The 25,355-nt window shown below is 39.5% G+C and overlaps 1 protein-coding gene across 5 annotated transcripts in view; it reads right to left on the reverse strand.

The window, feature by feature from the left end:
- Nucleotides 1–25,355, reverse strand: part of SLC44A1 (solute carrier family 44 member 1) — a 188,953-nt gene that overhangs the window by 121,279 nt on the left and 42,319 nt on the right. For 4 of the 5 annotated variants that reach the window (XM_045780740.2, XM_045780739.2, XM_045780738.2 and 1 more), the window contains exons 2-3: nucleotides 15,100–15,189; nucleotides 5,849–5,991 (exon numbers count right to left, since the gene is read on the reverse strand). In XM_045780740.2, the coding sequence (XP_045636696.1) occupies nucleotides 5,849–5,991; nucleotides 15,100–15,189 (233 nt within the window). The remainder of the gene's footprint in view (nucleotides 1–5,848; nucleotides 5,992–15,099; nucleotides 15,190–25,355) is intronic. The other variant, XM_045780741.2, reaches the window with a different exon arrangement.

Genomic DNA, 25,355 nt, shown 5'->3' on the forward strand with positions numbered 1-25,355 from the left:
TTACCTCTGACAGTCTATGATTCTAAGATAAATGAGCTTTCTGAGTTAACCCAGCCTCAGGACCTTATTTATAGCACTGTTTCTATTCAGAAGAGTTGTACCTATCTCAAACAACTAACTTAAAAGTGAACTTGGGAAACATAATCCATTTGAAGTTGGGACTTTCCTGTATATCATAAAATATTATCTACCATTTTCCTTTACATCCTGCAGGAAATATATTATTACTGCAGGAAATATATTATCAGGTCAAAAACATTATTCGGAGAAAAAGAACACATTACAATTAGAGTGACAGGGCAATAGGGATGCCTGGGTGGCTCATCTTGATTTCAGCTCAGGTCAGGACTTCAGGGTCCTGAATCGAGCCCCAACGTGGGCTCCATGCATGGAGTCTGCTTAAGATTCCCTCACTTCCTCTCCCTCTGCCTCTCCCCTTCTCTGTCAAATAAATAAATCTTAAAAAAAAAAAAAAGAATGATAAGGCAATAAAATATTGCCTTTTCTTTACCACTAATAGAATCCTACAGTCATCTTGGCATCTTAAACTTTTTTAAAAAAGATTTTATTTACTTATTTGGTGGGGGGGCGCATGCGCATGCACACAAGCAGGGGGAGGGGCAGAAGCAGAGGGAGAAGCAGGCTGCCCACTGAGCAGGGAGCCCAATGCGGGGCTCAATCCCAGGACCCCAGGATCATGACCTAAGCTGAAGACAGACACTTAACTAACTGAGCCACCCAGGTGTCCCTGAAATTTTCTGATTAGAATAAGTGAAAGACATTCCCCCTTCCCATTCCTCTTCTAGCTTTATTCCTTCCTCTATTACTGCAATTCAGTAAGCCCCTATGAAATAACTCTCTCGGGTGTTCAAATCTGGGAGCTATACAAAACATGGCACTCCAGGGAGACCATGTTGGGCAGGGTGGCAGAAGACTTTAAGATGTCCCAAGGATTCCCACCTCTCAGAATTCACACTTTGCTGTAATTCCCTCCCCCCGACTTTGGGTGGGACTTGTGACTTGCTTCTAACAAGTAGAATATGACAAAGGTGACAGACACCACTTCTACAATTATATTACATACAATTTAACTTCCATCTTGCTAGCAGACACTACTGATGCTTTGCCTTGCTGGCTTTGAAGTAAGCCACCATATGGAGTGGCCCATATAGCATGCACTGAGGGTGGCCTTGGGCTTATAGCCATAAAGAGCTAAGGCTCTCAGTCCAACTATCTTGAAAGACAGAGTGCTGCCAACTATATGAGCTTGGAAGGGGAACTCCCCAGAAGAGCCCCAGCCCTGACCAACTCCTTGATCGCAGTCCTGCGAGACACTCGGAAGCAGGAGACCCAGCTAAGCCATACCCATATTCCTGACCCACAGAAACTGTGAGATAGTAAATGTGTCTTGTTTTAAGCCACAAAGTTTATAGTAACATTGTTACCTAGCAAATGATAATTACTACAAGCAGAAGACACAATATAATTGGAGAAGAACTCTGAGGCAACAGAAAAACAAATTGGAGATAGGAAAGTTCAGGAAATAAAAGATCACAATGGGATAAAGAGTGTTTTGAAATATTTCACGAAGAGGTTAGGAGACCCACCTTGAGTCTTTCAAGAATTAAGACTGGCAGAGAGGGAGAGGGGACAATGCACAGGCAGAATGAGTATCTTGAACAACACTACTACACCGAGAAACAGCAGGAAAGGACTGAATAGGGACAATGGGTGTAGATCATGGGAAGCCTGGAATGGCAGTGTTGAGGGGGCTCACCTGTGATAGTGTAGGCATCAACACTAAAGGAAAGGCTCTTGAGCAGGGAAATGACCATAAAAAGTGTTTGAAAGAACTTAATCCTATCACAGTATAAAGGATGGAGAAGATTAGAGATTAGAAGACCAAGAATAGATATGCTAGCACAACAGTTGTCCTTAGGTCAACAAACATGTGAAGGAAAGAGGCTCATGCTCATGAATAACCAAAGACCTGCAAATTAAAACTATCAAACAGCATTTTTTGTTTAACCTAATTAGTAAAAAATAAAAACTAGTAATACTAGCAAAGATAAAGCAATCTTAGACATTGGTGGGAATGTAAATGGAACAGACTTTTTGGAAAGCCATATTCATCAGCAATTTTTATTAATAATCTTAAAATATTTATTAGTAATCTTAATTTTATCCTCAGACTTGGTAATTCACTTCCCAGAAAAATTTTAAGAAAATAAATTTTTTACCCATTCAACAAACATTTAATTGAATGCCTACTATATTCCAAGTACTGAGGATATAGTATTGAAAAAACAGACCTCACCTCTGCTCTCCCAGAACTTAGAAGACACATTTAACGAATAGTCACAAAATAAATATATAATTACACATATTATAGGATACAATGAAAATATTTTTATTTTCATTTATTTATTTATTTTCATAATAATATTTTTATTATGTTATTCACCATACAGTACATCCCTGGTTTTTTATGTAAAGTTCGATGATTCATTAGTTGTGTATAGCACCCAGTGCACCATGCAATACCTGTCCTCCTTACTACCCATCACCAGCCTATCCCAGCCCCCCACCCCCCTCCCCTCTGAAGCCCTCAGTTTGTTTCTCAGAGTCCATAGTCTCTCATGCTTCATTCCCCCTTCTGATTACCCCCCTTTCTTTATCCCTTTCTTCTCCTATCGATCTTCCTAGTTCTTATGTTCCATAGATGAGAGAAACCATATGATAATTGTCTTTGTCCACAATAGCTAAATCGTGGAAGGAGCTGAGATGCCCTTCAACAGATGACTGGATTAAGAAGATGTGGTCCATATATACAATGGAATATTACTCCGCTATCAAAAAGAATGATTTCTCAACATTTGCTGCAACATGGATGGCACTGGAGGAGATAATGCTAAGTGAAATAAGTCAAGCAGAGAAAGACAATTATCATTTATTTATTTTTTAAGTAAACGCGACAGCCAACGTGGGGCTCAAACCCACAACCCCAAGATCAAGAGTCACATGTTCTACTAACTGAGCCAGCTGGGCGCCCCATGAGAAAGTACTTTTAAATACTTGATTTAAATTGTGAGATCAAAAAAGACCTTTCTGGGAAATAACATTTATAGTGAGGGCTGAAGGATAAGTAGAATTTAGCCACATGAAGAATGGAAGAAATGTTTCTTTCTGACAAAGGAAACAATACTCATGAAAGCAAGGTAGAGTTAGTTGTATTCAAGATGTTAGAGGATTCACTTATTAACTTATTCCACAAATATGTATGGAGGTAGGTCCCAGTGAGTATCAGGCACTAGGGACTGAGGATAAGAAATGGGACAAAGTAGTGATCAAGGTCAAGTTGAGGTAGCAACAGACAAGATAGATATAAAAAAATTCTAGAGCTACGGTAGGGCCTAGTATTCATAACGAAGACGAAGATATATCAGGAAATGAATGAAAAAGGAGGAAACGAAAGCATTTGGCAGGAAAAAGAAGAGGATGGAGTAAAGGTAACAAACACAAAGACACTATGCCTTCTTTCAAACCCAAACAGTACAGACTTACCTGAGAAAGGTATGTTCAAAATGTATTATTCTTTAAAAATATATATATTCCATTCATAGATAGAAATACTTAGATGGGTCAGCATTAAAACGTTTACATGCAGAGAAGAAGTAGAGATAAAAAATAAATAAACAGGGGCCCCTGGGTGGTACAGTCAGTTGAGTGTCTGGATTTCAGCTCAGGTCATGATCTCAGGGTTGTGAGATCAAGTCCCAGGTCGGGCTCCACACTAGGCATGGAGACTGTTTAAGATTCTCTCTCACCCTCTCCCTCTCAATAAACAAACAAATAAATAAACAAACATGTATACCCAAGGTATAGCTACACTTGGGAAACTATTTCCTCTACAGCGATCCATGAATGGCTCCCAACTACACTGAGCACTCAGAGAGAAATCACCACTTTTTTTGGAGTAAGAAGCAGGCTCTCTTTGCAAGAGGCCTATGTATATATGTAAATATATTTATATAATATTTATATATTATATATGTATATAAATATACACATATATTTATATAGTGTGTGTATAGTGTATAGAACATATAGTATATAGAAAATATCTATATCAGTACATAGAAAATACAAGGATTTGAAATTAAAAATTGACCAAATTAACCTCCATAAGGTTAAGCATGCAGAGTGACATTTACACAAACCTTATGGTGACAATATGCTTGGAACCACCAGCAGATTACAAGGGGAGCCATAAACGTATGACCTCACGTGAGCAGTAGATCTGAGGGAAGAGAGCTCTTTTCCTCCTATCTCCTCAACTACCTAAATGGTAACATTTTATGTTTGGCACACGTCTCCAGCATTAAAGAGTCTAAAAGTATTTGACGGCACAGACGCCACCTACAGCAACAACAACAAAAGATGTGGAATTCTGTATTATTTTTGCAACTTCTAGGAGTCTAAAATTATTTCAAAAGAAAATGTTTAAAAAAATATATATATATATAGGCTGTCTTGTTATCAGAAATAACACAAGGCCTAAAAGTTGTGTTAATTCTATAAAGCAAACAAAAAAGGAATAAATGAAAATCCTCCAAATTACCCTGAGTCCAATTTTCACTTCTGTCAACGGATGCACGTGCTTATCAAGAGAAAAGCTCATAGTCTGTGTGTGATATTCCACTGACCAGCCAGACTTTTGAGAAAATCATTCCAATCTCTCTAAACTTCCATGACACCTACCCCACAGCATGGTATCGTATGCTTGCCAACTATGATATGCTACACAAGTATTCATCATTATTATTATTTAGAATTTTATTTACTTGAACACATTATTCCTTCATTCAATGGGAGAATATCTCTGAGATACGATTAACCATTTGGATTTCTTTCTTCTTCGTGAAATTGTCAAATTAATCTTATACTTTCCAGGAAGTGCCCTGATTTAACAAACAGATTTATCTAATAATAAATATAGCTACTATATCCTGGAAAATGCTTCTTGAAACAACTATAGCCTAAAAATAGCTTTCACTGCTCAGCCTTTTCCTACAAAGTTCATTAACTGAATTGGGTAACCCATGACTTTAAAATTAGTTTGGTTAATTCTGAAGACCTGTTTTTATTTATTAAACTTGTCTGACCAAGTGTGATGGGTCATAAATATGCAGTGTGGACAAATATACTGACATCATACCTAAGATATGTTTGATGACATTTTCCTCACACACATGAAAAACGAAATAATAGCTCTTATGAAGAAAAAAGGCAATTAAGTCAGGCATTTCATGAAATGCAAAAGATCAAGCTTGAGAATTCAAAACAAATTTTAAAGTCTGACAAAGAAAATGTATCTTTTATAAAATTGGAAATTGATAGGTACTGTACTTATAAATGATGCATCACAAAATGTTTCGTTATACCTTTAATGTTTCAAAATCCACTATCATCCCTCTGTCTCCCATCAAGTACAATCTTAGGAAGAAAAAATAATTATGTTATTCCCTGAGTTGAAACTTCGGGTACAACCTAAAGGCTAATGGGAAAAGAGAGTATAGGAACAACCCTCTCAAATCAAGCCTTTACTCATTAAAACCTCAAGATAGTGCATTTTAACTTGGCAGCTAATTTTATTTCCTGGAAAATGTATTTACAGACCAAAACCAGGAATAATTTGAGTGGGCAGTTAAAAAAAATAAAAACACCAACAGGAGTCATATAAAAATAAAATTCAGTAAGGTATTATTTTTATAACAGTAAGAAACGCAGGATTTTCTACCCCCCTTCAAGGTTTCCATAGTGTTCATTCAGCCAACAGTCTACTCACTTCCGATGGGTGTGGTCCATGCCACTGTTTGGTATTGCTTCCAACTTTGCATTTTTCTGCCCACAGATATTTCCATAGCTGTCGTATCCTGACACTAGTCTCGCTGCTGCACCTGTTGCTACTGAAAAGCCACAAATAAATCCCTAGAAAAAAAAACAGAAAAAAACACACAAATAAACCAGTTCAATAGCAACAGTCACTACTTGATACGATAATGACCTTCTTTTGTCTGTTGAAGGGAACAAAGAGCTATCTTTCCTTATTGCAAACACTATTCTACTGTTTTCCTGGTATTTCACAGAAGCAGCACAGAGAAGTCCACAGGGAAACACTATTTACTACCATAACAAAACAAATCTCAAGCTTTTACATCATAAGATCGCCTATGCATTTTATAATAATAGTGGCTTCTCTGTATTGAACATCTGCGCTGTGCCAGGCTCCTACTAGGTGCTTACCAGACATTATCGCTAATCCTTAGGATGGGGAAACTGAGACCCAGAGAGATTCAGTAAGTTGCCCAACGCCATAGAAGCTAGTAAAGATCAGAGCATAAAATCAAACCCAGCTTGTTTCATTCTTTACTTTTATTTGGTTGTAAAGTTCTGTTAAAGGGACAACAGCAACAGATGAAAGAAAAAAACTCAAAGAAGAATAGATGTGTGGGTTTTGAATTATTATCATGTTGGTGCACACAACACTCTGTTTCCTTCCTGCAATAAAGCTGTATACAAGCCAAAGAATTATGCCATGAAACACCACCATGCTTTTAATACTGTAGACTCAAGGAGAGTGAGGCGCTCGGTCTGTGTGCCACAAAGGTCACTTCATTTCATGGGAATAGGCTTCATCACAGTGACAAAGGCAAATAAACCGTAGATGCTTTGGGACTGCATCATGCCTGCTGAGTCAAGTATGTGTGGACCAAGACAAAGCAGTAACAGCCTATACTCACTGCAGGATAGTAGATGTAACAATAGGAAGTAAGGTGAATCACTACTGATAAAATGGACTGGGTGAAAAGACGGGTTAGAAAACCATGCAACGTGGTCATTAAAAGGGTGGTTTTTATTATCCTTACTGAAGTGGCCAATGAAGGTAGAGATTATCACTATTTAATGCATCCTAGCCAAGCCCATGCTAGATCTCAGGCCCATGGCGTTCAGTCCTGTACTCACATGCACTTCCTCCAAGGAGAGTTATTTCCCTTTTAAACATACTTTCCTAAAAAGGCAAACAAACTTTTTTCTAAATAATCCCTCTAGCTTTATCTTGGAGGTAAGGAAAGTGGCGGGGCGAGGGGAGTAGAGAGCGTGGCTCTAGCTAATAGCAACTGCTTGAAACTACAGTTTACAAGAAAGTCCACTCCAGAGTGGAGACTATCCCTGATTTGCTACTCTCATGCCTACTGATCCTTGCCCGGTTACTTTAACGCTCCGTGCCTCAATTTACTCACCTGTAAAATGGAGAGAGTGAGTGCGTAGCTCCTAAGAGTGCTGTGTGGATTAAATGAAATAATCTAGTAAAGGGATGAGAATCCTACTCAACACATAGTAAGACCTCAATTAATATTAGCTATTATTGTTGTTAGAAATGAGACCATGTAAAGGAAAGGTCCATGGGTTCCGGGGTCAGATAAACCTTCACTGATCAATGGAATACTGATGACTCTATTTCTACTTGTGTGACATCGGACAAACCTGCTTAATGCTCTGTGCTTCAGTTTTCCCGTCTATAAATTGAGGCTAAAACCACTTACCACAAAGGCTGCTGTGAGAATTACATGAAATAATGCATGTAAGTGTCTGTTTCAATAAAAATGTTAGTATCCTTCTGCCTCGAAGCAGCAACTAACTGCTTGCACTAGGGTTAGGCAGAGGCCGGTCCAGACTCACACGTTTACTCTCGCCTTTTGTCCCCTCCCTCTCTCCTGATTCCTCCACGGAAAACGCAAGACAGTTCCATGTCAGGACCTCAAGGCAATAATAAAACAGGAGAAAAAAACATTTAAGGCCCTGCACACATACACATGTGCAAACCAGCAGGCCATTTTAAGCATATCGTTGAACCTCAAATTAGGAAATCCTACACCGAACAAAAGCTGGAAGTGGAGGCAAATATTAGGAGGTTTAATGGTTAACCTTTCCAATACAGTTCTTCAGCAAGAAGAATCAGAGAGTAACAAAGGGAACCCAGAGAGATTTGGATTTAAACCCTCACTCTACCACTTACTACCTACGTGACTTTGATCCAATTCCCTACCTAGAGTGCTCCTTCCCCATCCCTCACAAAGTACTATCATCTGTTTCACAGCCTAATGATGAGGACTAAATGAGAGAGTGCATCTCTAACCCCTCGCTGGTCTGAACCATGGCTGGTGATAAGACATGGTAGCTGTTAGTGGGAAATTTGAAGGATAAAGCCAGACTAAAGAAGTTGACACCAGTAACTGGGGACTAACCAAAAACTCCTTCAGTTCTCTCCTTTAGAACAAAAATTCCTAGGGAGAAAATGAGCAATATTGTCAGTAATTGTGTCACTACACAGAAATATTCAGACCACAATTACAATCTTCTTTCACTACTAGTCTAAAATAGCAAAGGCCTTGCATAATTAAAAGGTTATGTTCTTCTTTCACTTTTTATAGAAATGTTCTTCTTATGTGTGATAAGTACTTTGTGTTACAGATTCCTTTAAATGGTTTCTGATTTCCCTTTCTGACTATTTTTAACAGTACTGTTGGACATGTGAGTTTTTTTTTTTTTTTAATCATAAGCCACCTTACATCCCTCTGGGATGTAGACAGAGGATAAATTATAAACGTCACATATATATGGTAAAATGGGACACTGACATATTTTCGCACTGGCCATTTAAACTTCTTAGTAGCTTCCAAAGGCATTAGAGAAGGGTGGGTGAGAAGCTTCAGGGGAGAAAGGAAGGAGAAAAAGTAAGCTAGTAAGATAGGAAGAAACCATGACTGTTTTCCCAGGGACTTCCCATATGGTACAAGTAATGATAACGGGGAACTAGGCCAAATATAATTACAAATACAATCGCCTTTAAAAAAAAAATTCTGAAATCCAAATGTGGGAAGCAATATAGCTTCAGATGAGAAAAAAATGTGGTACATGAAATCAAAATAGGATGAGAGAAACTTTACAGAATGCACTCAATAATTTAACGGCTCTAAGTGGGGAGAGGAAGAGGCATTCAAGAGAAGGAAATCATATTAATGAAGCAAGTGATAAGGGGGATGAGGAAAGCTTTTATATGCCTATAGTAGAGAGCAATCACTGCAGAGAAAGTAAGCCTATTAGTAAGGAAGAGAACCATGGCTAAATCTTAAAAGGACTGAGTTACTGCTTGCAGAACTGCTCTTTTGAGAGAGAGAGAGAGAGAGAGAGAGAGAGAAGGAGGAGGAGCAGACAAATCTAATCACAAACAGGAGGTGACTCAAGTCAGATCAAGGCATACACTGGTGGTGGGTCCCAAGCTGGATCTGGCAAACTAGTAAGTATCTATTGCCTAAGTGGGAGAAAGACAATTTGCTAGTGAATGTACTGTGGTCATTAGTTCAACGTTAGAAGGAGGATTTGCTTAGTTTCATTCACTATTAGTCAAGAGAGAGGACACATTTGATTTCACAAGCATGTTTGAATTTCAAACCCAGAGCCCTTAACGTGCAACCGAGCAAGGCAGAAGGCCTTAAGTTTGGTTTTGGGGGTGGGAAAAAAACAGTCAACAAAAACTTATGTGGCAGGTGGGAATGAAATATGAATATGGCAAAATGTTTCAAAATAAAAAGATGGGCAAAAAAAGACTTCCAGCTCTCTCCCAGGGATTAAAGAAAATAAGCCCAGACTCTTTTTTCCTCAAATACTACCTCCTTTGCCTCGATACCTAATCTTATACCTCTACCCCTAAACTCAACCAAAGCTTGGAGTCAATCTCCTAGTTACTAATGTGTCAAACCTTGAAGGAACATTTGGCTTCTGTCTCTCCTCTTCTTAGAACCCTGAGACATGAAAGGCTATTAGGACCCAGCAGACAGGATGAGAACGTCTGATGCAGCACTAATATTTATACAAACAAACGAAAAATTTAAAAATTTTCCCAATCTGCCAGATTTCTTTAAAGTTTAATAGGATGTATTATCTAAGAAAGAAGAAAGAAGCAATAAGCAAAAATGACTGGAAGTCTAGAAACTGCCTCTCAATATGCATTTATCGAGCATAATCAAACGCAAGATGTCATGCACGGTAAGAAAGGGTTATAAAGTTTACCCTGAAAGAACTGAAAAGTTCTCAAAAGATCAGAAAATAATGAAGTGTAAGGAAGCAAGATCAGAGAGGCTCAGTTTCATGGGCAGCTTGAACAGTGAATAAAAGAAAGAAAACACACGGACAAGGAATGCTAGGAACTGAACCCGGCTCTGCTGCAAACACCCCTTCGGATCGTGGGGAAGTCACTTTAAATTCTGACCCTCAGTCTCCTTACCTGTCCCAAGGCTTGAACTAGATTAATCTCTAAAGCCCTTTCCTCTTCCCCAATTTTATGATAGGTAGATAGATAGACAGATAGATAGGGAGTAAAATGTTTCAGACTCTACTTGCAGGAAGAAGGATAAACCCATTTGGTCCAGCATAGTGACGAGGATACAAAAACAAGAGTGGATTAAAAGCAAATTGATTCAAACTACTTAAAAATAGTTAAAATGGCAAATTTTATATGTATTTTACCATAATTCTAAAAAAAAGGGAAAAAAAGGATTTAACAGAAAGTAGGTAGGTATTTGGATGAGGTAACCTGAGGGTAATTTTTGGCATGCTGTTCTTCCTATATTCTATGATCCTGCTGGAGCTCAGACCGTCACACAGACGACTAAACACTGCAGTGAGTCTTTGGGTCTTTCACTCTGTGCTGCATGCTCAACAATAGTTAATGAGGTAGAAACACTATGCTCTGGGAACTAGACTAATGCTATAAAATAAGAAAAGGTCCTTGAAAGCGGTCTGAAGGGACAATGTATGCAATGTCATCTCCCACCCCCAGCTATAGCCCAGCTCATTCTCCAAAACTCCCAACTTTGTTTCCCACTGCTTATCTTTACCCACACCCTACCTCTCCCAAACTCATCTTCTCATTCCACATTTCCCCAAGCCACTTCCCTTTCCTGCATCTACCCTGTCTGCCTTTGTAGTATCCGTTCCTTACCAGACCGCACATGTAAGGGTATGGAGTGGGCAGACTCCTCGGTCTCCCCTCTCCACACTTCTGGCCATCACTCTCGCCTCCTAACTGCACCAGAGCGAATGCAAACTTTTGCTCAGAATCTGAAATACTCACGAGACCACATTTTCCTGGCAGGTGAGGTTACTGTGTCCATGTTCTAAACAACAACTTTTCTATTGTTCCCAACTCCAGGCAACAAAGGAGGGACTACCTCTTGAGGCCTCGCCTTTTAGACCTCTTCTCTTTCGGGTTCCATCCTGCCACTGTGTAACCTAGACAAGTTATCTAACATAGCCCTGTGCCTCTGTTTTCTTATCTGTAAAATGAGAATGATGTTAACAACAGCATTGACTTCGTTGCATAGTTGTGGTACTTCTGTGTCACATGCAGGACAGTCCCGAGCCCGCAGTAAAACAGCACTCAGTATCAGGGGTACGTTGTAGGGCGTCACCACTGTCCATGGTGAGCACTCCTTTTAGGGCCAAGGAGTCACCACCTCTTTTCCTGCCTTTCTGTGGTAAGCTGATCTGGGCGGAGAGGGTCCAGATGGATCTCGGCTCTCTTCTCACTCATACCTCTCTCTCCCTGAGACAGAATGAAGTCACACTGCCCAACACGGGAAGGACCTTCCAGCCACATGGCCCAAGCTTCATTCTACAAGTCATTTTTACCAAGGAGCTATTTATTGGGTATAAAATCAGGTGACTGTCTGGCTATTAACATAGTGCTCTGTTTATCCATCTCATTCTTTTTCCTTCATTTGTACAGAAACTGTGGTTTAGAACTTACAAGCCTCAGTCAGATTTGACCTGAAAAACCCTACCCTGAACCCCTCATACAAGAACCTCTTACTCATCCTTATTCTGCCTCCCTCTTGTCCACAACATTGATGACACTCTCTCCACTTCTTTTTCATTACCTTATTTCAGGTTTTCCACATGTTACCTGGACTATTCCATTAGCATCCAAAGTGGTCCCTCTCTGTAATGTGTTATAAACCATCTATAACAATGGCTACCAGGGCCATCTTTCTAAACCCGGTCACATCATTTCTTGCTCACAACCGTTCACTGGCTGGGGCACCTGGGTGACTCAGTTGGTTAAGTGTCTGACTCTTAATTTCTGCTTAGGTCGTGATCTCAGGGTTGTGAGATGGAGCTCTGTGTCAGACTCCGTGCTGGGTGTGGAGCCCCCTTAAGATTCTCTCTCCCTCTCTTTGCCCCTCCCCCATTCTCCCTCTTCCAAAAGAAAAAGGAAAAAAAGAAAGAAAGAAAAAGAAAGAAAAAAAGAACAGAAAACTCTTTAGTGGTTTCTTGGTGCCTAAAACAGGAGTTCCAACCCTGGCTGAACACTGGAAACACAGAGATTAAGTCAGAATCAGAGGAGGGACCCAGGAAAGAGTATTCTTAAAATAGCTGCTTCTGATACATAATCAACTTGTCCAATATGAGAACCACTTGACTGCTACCTTAATGGAAAACAGAAATTTAGAAGTACAATGCTACATACCATTTTTCTAGAACAGAGTAAATGTATGCCCCAAAATTTCAAAATATTGATAAAAGTTCAAATGTGGATGGTGAGCACGGAAGGCAAGCATGGAAAAGCCCTGGACATAAGGGAGGAAACAGAAGTACAAATATTTATAAAGAGGTAAACGTGTAAATAAAAAGATTTAATGGTGAAGATGGATGAAATAAGACAAGATCTTAAAATATTTCAAAGCAGAGATATCAAGGAATAAGCAAAGAACTGCAAGTAAGGACACTGAATACAGATTTGGCTTGAAGGCTCAGCCATGAGATGACAGAAAGAAGCAGACACCTGGCCACTAGGTTAAAAGAGTATCCCAGTTCCTATTCTACCTTTGCCACATAGTATCAGTATTCTATTCTTAGACAAGCTAATATTTAACCTTGCTACACCTTGTTTGTAAGCTGGGGAGAAAACCTATTTCATAAGGCAACTGGGAGAATTTAATGAGATAAATACATGCAAAAGCATCAAGCACAGGAAAACGCTCAACAAACGTTTGATGACTGTTTCTCTGAAAAGTACTACAGAATGAAATCCTAAAGGGGAAAAAAAAACTTCTAAAAACCATACAAAACAAATACACAGAAGACAAAAAACTTTGCTCTACTGCTGTGTCCATACGGTAGGCAACAGAACTTGGAAATTTCTCCAGTTTCCATGTGGCAAAGCATGAGGTTAGTTCAACTCCATGAGGGTAATCCATTAAAAAAAAAATCATTGCAAAACAAATAACTCTATCCCCTCATTTAAAAAGTACACACAGTGGGTCTCAGTTGCCATGGCACAGAAATCAACATTATATTAATTACCACTGCATTAAAATGTGTCAGTAAACAAATAGCTCCTTACTCTAAGTCACTCCCAAATCAGCCTATCAACATTAATGACTGCACTTTCCCAAGCTATTTTAGCATAGAAAATCAAAAGCACCTGGAGTGGCAGGTACATGTTTTTATAAACATAATTTCGAAAGGTCAGCTGCCGTCTGTCTCGGGGATAATTCAGGGAGTAGGGAGAGGTTGCGCTAATTCTGTTAGCAAAAAAAAATCTTTCCCACGCTCGGCATGCACGTCACATTTCAGGAGCTACTCCATTAAACTAAGTAGACTCTTGAACATCTTCGAAGTCCTAAGTGAGGAAATGGGTATTTTGATGTTTTCTAAATATCTTAGGTTACATGAAACTGAGCTATTATCTTTAAAACGAATACTCCTCGTTTTACACAATCTATTATATTTCTTTAAAGTCGGCCGCTTTCTTTTCCATAACTGGTCCCTGCCATTATGCCTACTTGTCAGGATTAGGGTGGTTCTATGGTTTGCAAATGGCATTTGTGAGGTGTGCCGTTGCAGAGGACACAGAATAAGATTATCCTTAAAGAAGCTCTATAAAATGTTATAGGGAAATGAGGCTTAAAAACACTCATACATTTGTGAAAAAAGGTGGCCAGAGGTAGTGCATTTGTGTTTTGGTTGTAAAGACTAGTGCAATATCCGTCTGCAGAGTCCCCTTGAGGAAGAGGAAAGGAGCTGGCAGAAGAGAGCACTGGCCTGGAAACGAGGAGAGCAGGGTTCTGTTACCAGCTCTCCCATGAACTAAACAATGTGGCCTTGGCATGGTCATTTCCATCTCTGGGTTTGATGCCTTCCATCTGTAGAATGAGGGGGAATAAGCAGATGAGAATTTCCAAGCCTGTTCTAATTCTAGTTCTGAATATCAGTTAGCTTTAAAACCACTGTTTTCACCCCCTCCTTTTTTTTTCCAGCCCAGCACACCGGCCGTGACTGTAAAGAACCTGAAGCCTGTGTCAGAAATCCTGCAGGGCAGGGTAGGGAAGCAATTTGAAAAAGCATACCCCTGACACTGCAGCAGGGGCTCTGCTCCTCCATCCTCTATGCCCAGTGGAAAATCACCAAGTCCCTGATCTCCAATGGAGAGATGCCACTCTACAGCCAACACAGCAGGTAGCAGGGGGCCCAGTATGGGCAGAAGCAGGGAACAGCCAGCCTCCCCTCTAGGAAGAACTAAAAGATGTTAGAATTGGAAACACTGTAGACATCCTCTAGCACAAACTCTAACTGTATATAAAGGAACACCAACCCCCCCACCGCCCAGGGGAACACTGGTGCAAAAATAACCATCAGGTTTGTGTTGGATACATACTCAGGACTCAAAAGGCAGAAATTTATGTTGGATAATCTGGCTTTCTTAAATGATCTAGTACAAGAGACAGAGTTCCAATGCTTTTAATTTTATCTCATGTAGGCTTAAAAAAATATATATCAAGGGGTACCAAATACCAAAGAATTGTACGGGACAAAAATAACCAGCTTCAATGGTCTCCTAGGACCTCCAGTTACAAGCAATTCAGGAGGGGTTAAATAAAAATAAATAGCAAGCTCCCTCTTTAAACGGATTCCCCATCATTCCCCTGGATCATGAGTTCGCCAGGGTCTGATGATCTGTGAGAGGATCCTTACCATCCCAATGCAGAAGAGGATAAAAAGCAGCAGCCATGGTATGTCTGTACAGCTACGGTCCTCCAGCGGCTTCCATTCTCGTTTAGAGCTCTGATGGAAAACACAAAGTAAGAGAGTGGCAAGTTTTAAACTTAGTTAAAATTAGGAAGGCACAAATATACCACTTATTCCTAGATTCCTTCTTGCCTGACAAGTTTTTTACTGAACCTTTTAAGACATAACTCAAACCTGTGTCACCTTTCTGGGAAGTCTTCCCTAACTCTCAGCGTTCTTCCTGGCCAGACAGACTACTAATTGCAATGCTTTTTTTTTTTTTTTTTTGGGGGGGGGATACCTCTATTACAGTATTTAGCATGCTGAATTGGAATATGTTGACCTGTGTGCCCAGAAGATCATGAGCTTCCCAAGGGAAGAGATCTCATTTCCTGGCATCTGCCATGACACAGAGGGCTCAAGACAGGACTCAGTGTGAGTGTTTTAAAATGAATAAACAGGGGCGCCTGGATGGCTCCATAGATTAAGGTCTGATTCTTGTTATCAGCTCAGGTTTTGATCTCAGCCTTGTGAGTTCAAGCCCCATGTTGGGCTCCATGTTGGGTATAGAGCCTGTTTACAATAAATAATAAAATAAAAGAACAAATTCTTCCAACTTCGATCTTAGTGGTAGCTTTCTCTTTGTGTGTCCAGATGCTAGACTTACAAATTTAGAATGTGCTTTACATGTGTTCTCTTCTAGGAAGAAAGCCCATTAAAATGAATTCCTATTTGGAGGTAGCTTCTTTTATATCTGATAAGATTCAGGAAGGAAAAACTAAATTAAAACATTTTTATAGACTGCTCTGGGTAACTCCTAAACTACCATCCATGGATCTTTATTCTGTTTCTGGAAAGCTTAAAGAGTTTCTAGATCAAACAGAGATTCCCTAACTAAAGAACTAGAAGCATTCTAAAAGTGAATTTGCAAAGTATTGATTGGAATCCTGATTGCATTTTTCTTTCTTATAGCAAACAGTCTTAGGTTTTCAAGTCATCTGACAAATTCCTTCTAACCAGAATGTAAATGAAATAACATCCCTAAACTTTCTAATGAACAAAAATCCCAGAGCCTCACACCCTCTGCTGGAAACAATAAACAGAGAAGGGAGAGAGATAGGGAGCGTCTTGGAAACCTGCAGGAAAAGTTCCTGTAAGAAGGCCATGGCCTCCAATGCCTTCCACGACAAGAGCAGGAAGCCATCTGGGAAGGCTTATCTGTAGGAAAGGGCACACAAGCAGAAGGCAGCTGGAGATATTTGGAGCCCTCTAGTATAATTAGTATTTAGAGTGCAAGAGTGTGGAACTGGTTCTCAGGTTTGCTTATTAGCTTTCCCTCCCTTAAAAAAAAAAAAAGTTTTTAGCTATGTACCCTTTGATAACCTGCTGAAAGGTACGCATTCTTGTCTTGGGAGGTATGCATCTATTTGCATAATTTTCATAAAACCTTGGGGAATTCAGACCCCAGGTTAGGAAACTCAACTTTAAAAATACCTGCCTATCAACATTGAGGGCAGAGAGTCTCAGCTACAATCCTTCTTCCTGACCCCTCCCGTGCTAACCAGACAAATGCTTTTTCCTTGTTTAGTGCCTTACACTGCTCAGTGGTTCAACAAAAAAACCCGCCACCCTTGATAGCTTGCTCCCAGACACCCACACAAGAAAACAAAAGAGCAGTAGTGAGTCATGGGGAAAAACCTTACCCCAAGACTCTAACTAGCATTAAAAACCAAGAGTGAGTAGGCAGTTTTTTCCAGAGGAATGTAACACTATGGAAAATGGATAAAGGACTCTGTTCTCTCCCTGGTTCTGTCATTAGCTAGCTACATTGACTTTAGATAAATTGCTTCATCTCTCTGGGTGGCAGAAAGGAGTTAGATTGGATCTCTTAGGTTCCTTCCACCTCTAAAAACCTGTGATCAGGAAGACAGTTTTGTGAAAAATTTTTATTATGACCAAAAAAAAAAAAAAAGCAACAAAAATAATTTGACATTATTCCTTATATTATTCAAGTAGGAATGCCTGTATTGTGGTCTGTGTTTTGGAAGACAGTTGCTCACGGTATGAATAAAGAATGTTTCTTTGTATTAAATAATTTCAATCTTGGATAATACCCATTACAGCAAAATTACTTACAAACACAGAATTTGGACACCTCTTTGAAATTCATTATATTTACTCTAAGGTAATTTCCAGGGCAATAGCTCCTTTAAAATACTATATTTGTTTATTTTAAACAGTTGGGGATGGTGGGGGGAGGCTTGGACTGACTGAGCAGTTTATCTATAACTATTGTCTCGGTACTTTTACCTTAGACCAACATTATATTTTTAATGCTTAGATTTTCACCTGTAACATAAAGGAAGTGGGATTTCACTCTTGACCAGAAACACACAAAGACTCAACATCTCAACAATTCAATTCAACTTACTGTGGGCCACTTCTAACCAAATATATAAAAAAACCTCTCACTGGGGATGAGAAGTGGAAGAAGGGTCGAGGTTACATATAAAGAACAGTGATGAAGTACAAATTAGAACAGAAGAATACAAAGCAGGGGGTGGTCACCGTCACTCAGATAATGAAGGACTTGTCCGAGGAGTGGTAGCTTACTTCTTGGGGCTGTTCTGAGGATCCTGTCACATAGTAAACACTAATTCTTGCTTATTATTCTTATTCATCAACACCGACTTTTCAGTTAACCCTCTCCCTACTGTTAAAATAACCTTTTACCAGATGGACCTTTCCAACTAAAAGAAATAAAAAGAACATTAAACTTGCCTTTCCCTTCTATTTACTGAAATTTGACTTAACAGCGGCATATTTTCATTTTAGCTGCTATTCTTAATGCTATCAGTCATTGATCACTATTAACTAGGCACTACACCCAAAGCTTTACATACTTGATGTCTTCTTTACACACTATGTCTTCAAAACAGCTGACGTTGGTATCCTTATTTCACAGATAAAAAGCAAAAACAAACAAAAATAATTAAAAAAACCTCAAGCTCAGAAGTGAAATAATCGGCCCAAGATTTTACAGCTGTGCAATCAGAATTGGAATCCAAGTCGGTGACTACAAAGACAAATCCAGTGAGAATATCATTCATTTGTACCAGTCAGTAAGGAGCAAAAAACTCCATTAGTTTTTCCTCACAACACAAAATTTGGAAGCCAATCCAATTATTTAAAATCCTATATGCACAGAGAAAGAGAGTGAGATGTTTTATGAGCCATGACATTTCTCAAGCGAGTCAAGAAACCCAACAGTTGAAAAATTTTAATGATTCTTTAACAGATTTAACCAAGTGGCAACTGGATTTAATGCTGTCTGTTTCTTCCAATTAAAATCCACATAGACCCGGCAAAAGTAAAATGTTTTACAAAAGCACTTTTTAAATGTGATTTTTATCCCTTTCTCAAATTCTACATGAGATTAATACAGGCTGTCAGTAAATGTTAGGTCCCTTCCCCTTCACAGAATGTTACAATTTAGGAATTAAATAGGATCAAAGTAATCATACCATCGAAGCCTTGAGTGACAGTGAATGAGACCAAGGGAAGAGAGGAGTTGGGACTAGCCCAATGGATCACATTTGATTCTCAAAACAATTCTGTTAGTCATTATTACATATTCCTGATTTTTCTAATTTGTAAAAGAGAAAACCAAGGTTCAAAGAAAATAAGCGGAAAATCTATTTCTGAAACCTGAGACCTCAACCTCAAGCAGAGAGATGGACACTATAAGAGTTAAGGGAATGCTAAAAATAAAAAACATGGTAACAAGATGAAGAATGCCTTTGTCAGCCTCATCAGTAGACTAAACACAGTCCAGGAAAGAATCAATAAACTCAAGGATAGGTCAACAGAAATTACTGACAGTGAAACACAAAGAAAAAAAGAGTGAAAAATAAAAAACCCACAACAGAGCATCAAAGAACTATAGGGCAATATCAAATGGTCTAACATATGTGTAATTGGAATCCCAGAAGAAGACTGAATGGGGCAGAGAAAATGTTAGAAGAAAAAATGACTGAGAATTTTCCAAAAATTATGACAAAAGAAATTTATAACAAAATTAGCACAGCTATATTTACTAAATTTATAACAAAAGAAATCAAAGCACAGATCCAAGAAGCTCAGAGAATCCCAAGCAGGATAAATCCAGCACACACATGCATGCATACATACACATACACACCCTACACATATTATATTCAAACTGCTGGAAACCAAAAATACAGATCATCTCAGTGGCAGTGGAGGGGGGCAGGGCACAAAAATTAAGCAACCTTCTTGTCAGAAATTATGCAAAGCGAAAAACCATGCAATGACATCTTTAAACTACTGAAAAATTTTTTTAACACAACCAACACACTAGGGGCGCCTGGGTGGCTCAGTCAGTTAAGCACCTGTTTTCAGCTCAGCTCATAATCTCAGGGTCCTGGGATGGAGCCCTGTGCTCCCTCTTCCTCTGCCCCTCCCCCACCTCGCTCATGCTCTCTCTCAAATAAACAAAATCTTTTTTTAAAAAAACAGAAACAACCAACACTGTTAACTCAGAATCCTATACCCCCCAAAAAAGTGTTTCTCAGAAATACTTTTTCAAACAATATCAAAGAATTTATTAGCAGCAAACCTCAACAACAAAAACTGTTTTTAAAAATTCTTCAGAAAGAATAAAATACCAAATTTCAATGTACACAAAGAAACAAAGATTTCCAAAAATGGGTAAAATTGAAGTTTGAAATTTTCCATAATAAAGTTTTTTATTATTTATCTGAGAGAGAGAGAGAGAGAGAGGACGTAAGCGAGGGGAGGGGCAGACGGAAAGGAAGGCAAGTAGACGCCCCACTGAGCAGGAAGCCAGACTCAGGGCTCAATCCCAGGACCCTGAGATCATGACCTGAGCCGAAGTCAAGAGTCAGTCGCTCAAACGACTGAGCTACCCAGGCACCCCAAAGTTTTTTTTTAACTTAAAAGGGTGTGAATATATGTATACAACAACATTCACATTATATGGTCTTTTTACTTATACAAAGTTAATAATCTAAAAGGCAGAATTATAATTTTTAATACTAGTACTAGACCATAAAAAACACTTCTAAGTCAGACCACAACCGACCTCTACCTCATGGGTTTTTTAGGAAGATTTATTTATTTTAGAGAGAGAGAGTGCGCACGTATGAGTGGGAGAATTTCAAGCAGACTGCGCTGAGCACGCAGCAGGATGCAGGGCTTGATCTTGTGACCCTGAGATCACGACTTGACCTAAAACCAAGAGTCCAACACTTAACCGACTGATCCACCCCGACTCCCCTGACCTCTACTTCATGTTTATGTTTTATTATATTCATATCCTTAAAGTTAGGGAAGAACAATGTTTAATATCTTCACATTTCTTCCTACATTTTGCACATCATAGATGAAAAGGAAGGAAGGGATAGAGGGAGGGAGGAAAGCTTCCACTGTATCTCTTACAGAAGTTTTAGACTCCACATTCACTATAAGCCCTAACACCTAAACCCAAGGCCTTCTGGTGAATTTAATATGCTATAATAGGGATGTGTATTTTTTAGGAACTAAACCTGTAACAAGTTATGACCTAAATTTCCATGTTATTTCTAATGAAAATATGGTTGTTGAGTAAATGTATTACAGATAACAATAACACACAAATGAAACCTGATAACCAGCTAGGTCAACCAGGTATCACTGGAGAGCATCAGCAGTAATAGGGCACACAGGGTGGGCCAAGCATAGGAAGAAGTCTGGCAGATGTGAATCTAGTTCACCAAAGTAGGCAGGGTAGGAAGGATCGGGAAGAAATGATGAGATCAGAGAGGCAATACCAACAATCCAGAATTGAGACAAGCAGATCTCAAACATGGAGTCAAGGGGGGTCCAAAATCCAGGAAGTCACAAGACACCCAGGAGATATCTAACAGCAACGACTGAATGCTTCCAGCCCTCTTTTCATACGCTATGCTTACTCTCTGTATGACTTTCTCCTAATTAAAAGTACGAAGCTTCCCAAAAGATTCTTACACAATCTAATAACAGTATTACCTAATGCTATGAACCTTTCCTTGACATGCCAGACTCGCGTAGACATGGTTTGAAAAAAATGAAAAATGTGCTACAAAAAAAGAGCACAATTACACTAAGAAGTTACTCGATTTTCAGACAGTACTCTTAGGCATTCTGTTGATTCTTCAGATCGATACTGTGTGCTGCACAATGGACCTGAGATTCAAAGCCAAGTCAGATAGCCCCTGCCCTCACTGAGCTCCAGTTTAATAACAGAAAGACAAATTAGCTACTATGGTATCATCGAGCGATGCCAAAATAGAGACGTGTAAAAAGTAATGCAGGAATAAAGATGCGGAACCATTGAGTAAACATTTGTGAGATCTGTTGAAATTACCTCGCAAATTCTGAAGCAAACACTGAAAAATGATCCTTTGGTGTCTAAAATAGAATGTGTTTTGTGCCCAAAACATACTGAAAATTCTCGCTTGCTATGGTGGGGAAATATTGACTGCCAAATAAGAATTATTCCACTCAGAAATGTTTAGTCGTAAACAAACAGAACATTACGTTAGTTTAAAAATACAAAAATCAGCCACTTCTTTACTTTGTATCCATTAAGAGTTCTTTATACTGAAGAATCTAGGGCTGCTCCAGTTAGGAAGGGGCCTTTCAGTCTTTTCAGACTGAAAAGTGGTTTTCCTTTCTTTTCTGGCACAATTAGTGCAGCACTGTATTTACTAAGCTTCTAGAATATTTTCATGTCGATGTCACTGATGAGACTTCTAAGTACTATGTGGTCACACACATCTACAATTGCTTCGGCTTGGAATTTCTGCAGCACCGACCACAAGCTCCCTTGTCATTTCCCCTGAGTAAGCCAGAGGACTGTATTCTCCTACATTCAAAGCAGCATGAAGTGTCAACCTAGGAGGCTGCTGTTAACCCTGCAAAGAAAGGACAAGCCAGCATCAGTTCCAGCACCGTGAGGGCCAGGAGTTCACGGCTATAGTTGCCCAATACTTCTGTGTTTCGATCAGTCAGGAGGTAGAGCACAGGCATTCGTTATTAATAATCAGGTACGGAGGCTCAGAAATTTAAGCAGAACCAAGATTATCCTTATAAGGTCATCGACACGTGCCAACACTGCTACAGGCCAGCAATGACAGTTCAGTTGGTAGGTCAGGAATTACAGTAACCTGAAGCCTCCATCTCATGAGACACACCATGTGAGCCTAGATCTCTGCAGCTCGGATCCAGTGAAAAGCCAACTGTGCATGTGAAGGCCAAAGCAAGCTGAGATGTGGCCTCTCATACAGGACAGATTCCCAGAATGTCTCCTTGGGGTGTGTTTGCTAATTTGTTGAATAATCAAATCCCCCCTCCCCAATGTTGCTGGATAAACAGACCACCTCCAAAATTGGCTTCATAGTTCCAATGGCTCTGCTACAGTTTCCAATGGCTGTTCCTTGACACGTCCAGAAAGCCTCTAAAGTAGTCACTGATTGCATCTCCAAGGTGACTGCTACTAGATATCTGTGTGATTTAAGTTACACATGTGGCAAACATTGGGCTCTCTGTGAGGACTTTATTTTGTTCGTGCCAGTCTGTTTTACACAAAAATCTCCAGTATAAAAGACAAATAGTCATACACTCCAAATCTTCAACACTCCCTCCAAGGACATACTGCTTCATTAAATTCCCCAATATGCTTTTATTTGCGCAGAGTAGTAACAAAAGAATAAAAGAGCTGATGTGTATCATTTTTGCCACAATTTTCAATAGAGTGAGCAGACCTGATGAAGTTGGGCAGCAATAAAACATGGAGGCTTTCAGCCTTCTGTTCATAGCACCTGCAAATAAAATCCTATAATAGGATTTTGAAAGACATTGCCTGCCCTTTGGGAAAGCTCTCTCAAGGATTTGGAGTGCATAACTACTTACAGTTACCATAAGTAATCCGTTTCATTTGCTAAGCCTGGTGATGGCAATTTATATTTGAAAGGTAAAAATAAAAGCATGATTTTAACAGGCAGTTAAAGGTAATAAGATACATTGAGTGGAAAGATAGAGGCATCTGTGTCCAACCGCTTTTCTTAGTTCATGAACTTTATGCTAAATCACAAACATTCATCCGTTGAAGAAAAAAGGGGGAAATGGCAACTAGAGCCGCTTTGTAAGTTATTTAGTTACACAGCGATAGAAAGATCATGGGGAGTGATCTCACTTTTGTCTTCACCCTTCCTCCAACTGCCCTAAAAATGAATAAATAAATAACTGTGGGCCTGCTACAAAGCTGTTCCATCAGACCCCTCAGTGACTGCCTTTCTTTGCACATGAGCACATGATAATTAGTGGGCAGAGGCCAACAGCATCCTGCTCTACAACATAGCTCACAGCATCTTTCACCGCCACCATCAATGGAACATGATCACAATTACACAGACAAGCCTTGTCTGCCATCCTCAAATAGGATTTCTAACTGGTCTTTCTTCTGAATCAGTGGTGAGCAATGTTTTTAACTTCAAATAACTATTTTTTTTAAAGTATACCATTTTTATGGTCTTCATTTTTCCCCCCATGACATCCTACAAGTGTCAGAACTTCTTTGGTACTTAATGATACCAAGGATAGACGAGTAAGACCAAAGCTCTACTTTGCACCACCTCCCTGCTACAGGACAGCCAATTTCCAGACTGCTAATGGATTTACTGAGTTTCCCTGCTACACTAGAAACATTTATTAAAGCAGGAGTTCATGGGTACTCAGCATAGGATTCTAACTCACATCTGGCTTCCTTCCCATGACACAGTACGTAAGAACTGACTTACGAGGTCTATACTAAGGAGAAGGAATATGAAGATTACACTGACTATAACACAGCTAATGGGTGGGTGAAACTGAGTAAATTTATGTTTTAAGTCAGAACTAGAGAGGTGCCTGGGTGGCTCATTCAGTTGAACATCTGCCTGCGGCTCAGGTCATGATTCTGAGGTCCTGGGACTGAGCCCTGCGTCAGGCTCCCAGCTCAGCAAGGAGTCTGCTTCTCCCTCTGCGCCACCCCCTGCTCATGCTCTCTCTCTCTCAAATAAATAAATAAAATCTTTAAAATAAAAACAGAAATAAAAAATCAGAATTAGATATTGTCTTTGCCAATGAAGAGGTTTTTAGGTTCATAGCAAACATGCACAGAAACAAATATATGTTCAACTCTGTGGCAGTGCCTAAAACTCTTAAGTGACCAAATCCCTATAATAGTTTAAAAATTTTTGGAACTCTCAAAATATGGATTAGATTCCCTTCCTTTGTGCTCCTATAACCCAATATGTATATTATATCCTATAACCCACCATTACTGTAATTACCATTTCACATTATGATTATTTGCTTCCCCAATAGATTACAAACTTCATGAGGGTAAGGATAAAAGGCCTTTTTTTTTTTTTTCCCAGTAAATCAGGGATCAGCTGTGTTTACAGGTGGCACTCAAATTCTTCAAGTGAAAGCCTATTCCACGTAAAACAATGTGTATAGGGGCGTCTGGGTGGCTCAGGTCATGGTCCTGGAGTCCTGGGATAGAGCCCCCAGTTTGGTTCACTGCTCAGCAGGAGTCTGCTTCTCCCTCTCCCTCTGCTCCTCCCTGCAGCTCATGCTCTCTCACCTGCTTTCAAATAATAAAAAAAATCTTTAAAAAAAAATGTGTACAGAATCTTCCTGTAACGACTGAACACATAATGACCATTCTTCCCACCTTACCGCCTACTTAGGGTCAAGGACTTGTTGGTTTTACTCACTGCTATATCCTCAGCAGATGAACAGTGTCTGGCACACAGCAGGCTCTCTAAATTTCTTTAATGAGTGAATGAACAAGGCTAGGTGCCTTACCACTCGAGTGACATAATGTTCGAGCAAACATCCTTACTATCTCTCCTGCACAAGATCATGTCCCTAAAAAGCCTTCTACCGCATCATGGGCTGGGTCTTTTTCCAAGAGATATTATATAGTATGGTATTCCCCAAAGAAGTTTATTAATAAGTCTACAAGAAAAATAAATTCCAGATTTAAATAAGTTCCAGAAGTGCTAACCCAATCTATTCTTTCAAGTAGGATTTGTTTGAGACCTTACTGTGAGACTCTTGAAAACTTATGTGGTCATGGGAGACACGAATACAGACACTGCCAACCTCTCTAA

This window comes from Ursus americanus, chromosome 18 (genome assembly GCF_024610735.1).
Source record: "Ursus americanus isolate L20-20 chromosome 18, mUrsAme1.1.p, whole genome shotgun sequence".
Taxonomy (NCBI): domain Eukaryota; kingdom Metazoa; phylum Chordata; class Mammalia; order Carnivora; family Ursidae; genus Ursus; species Ursus americanus.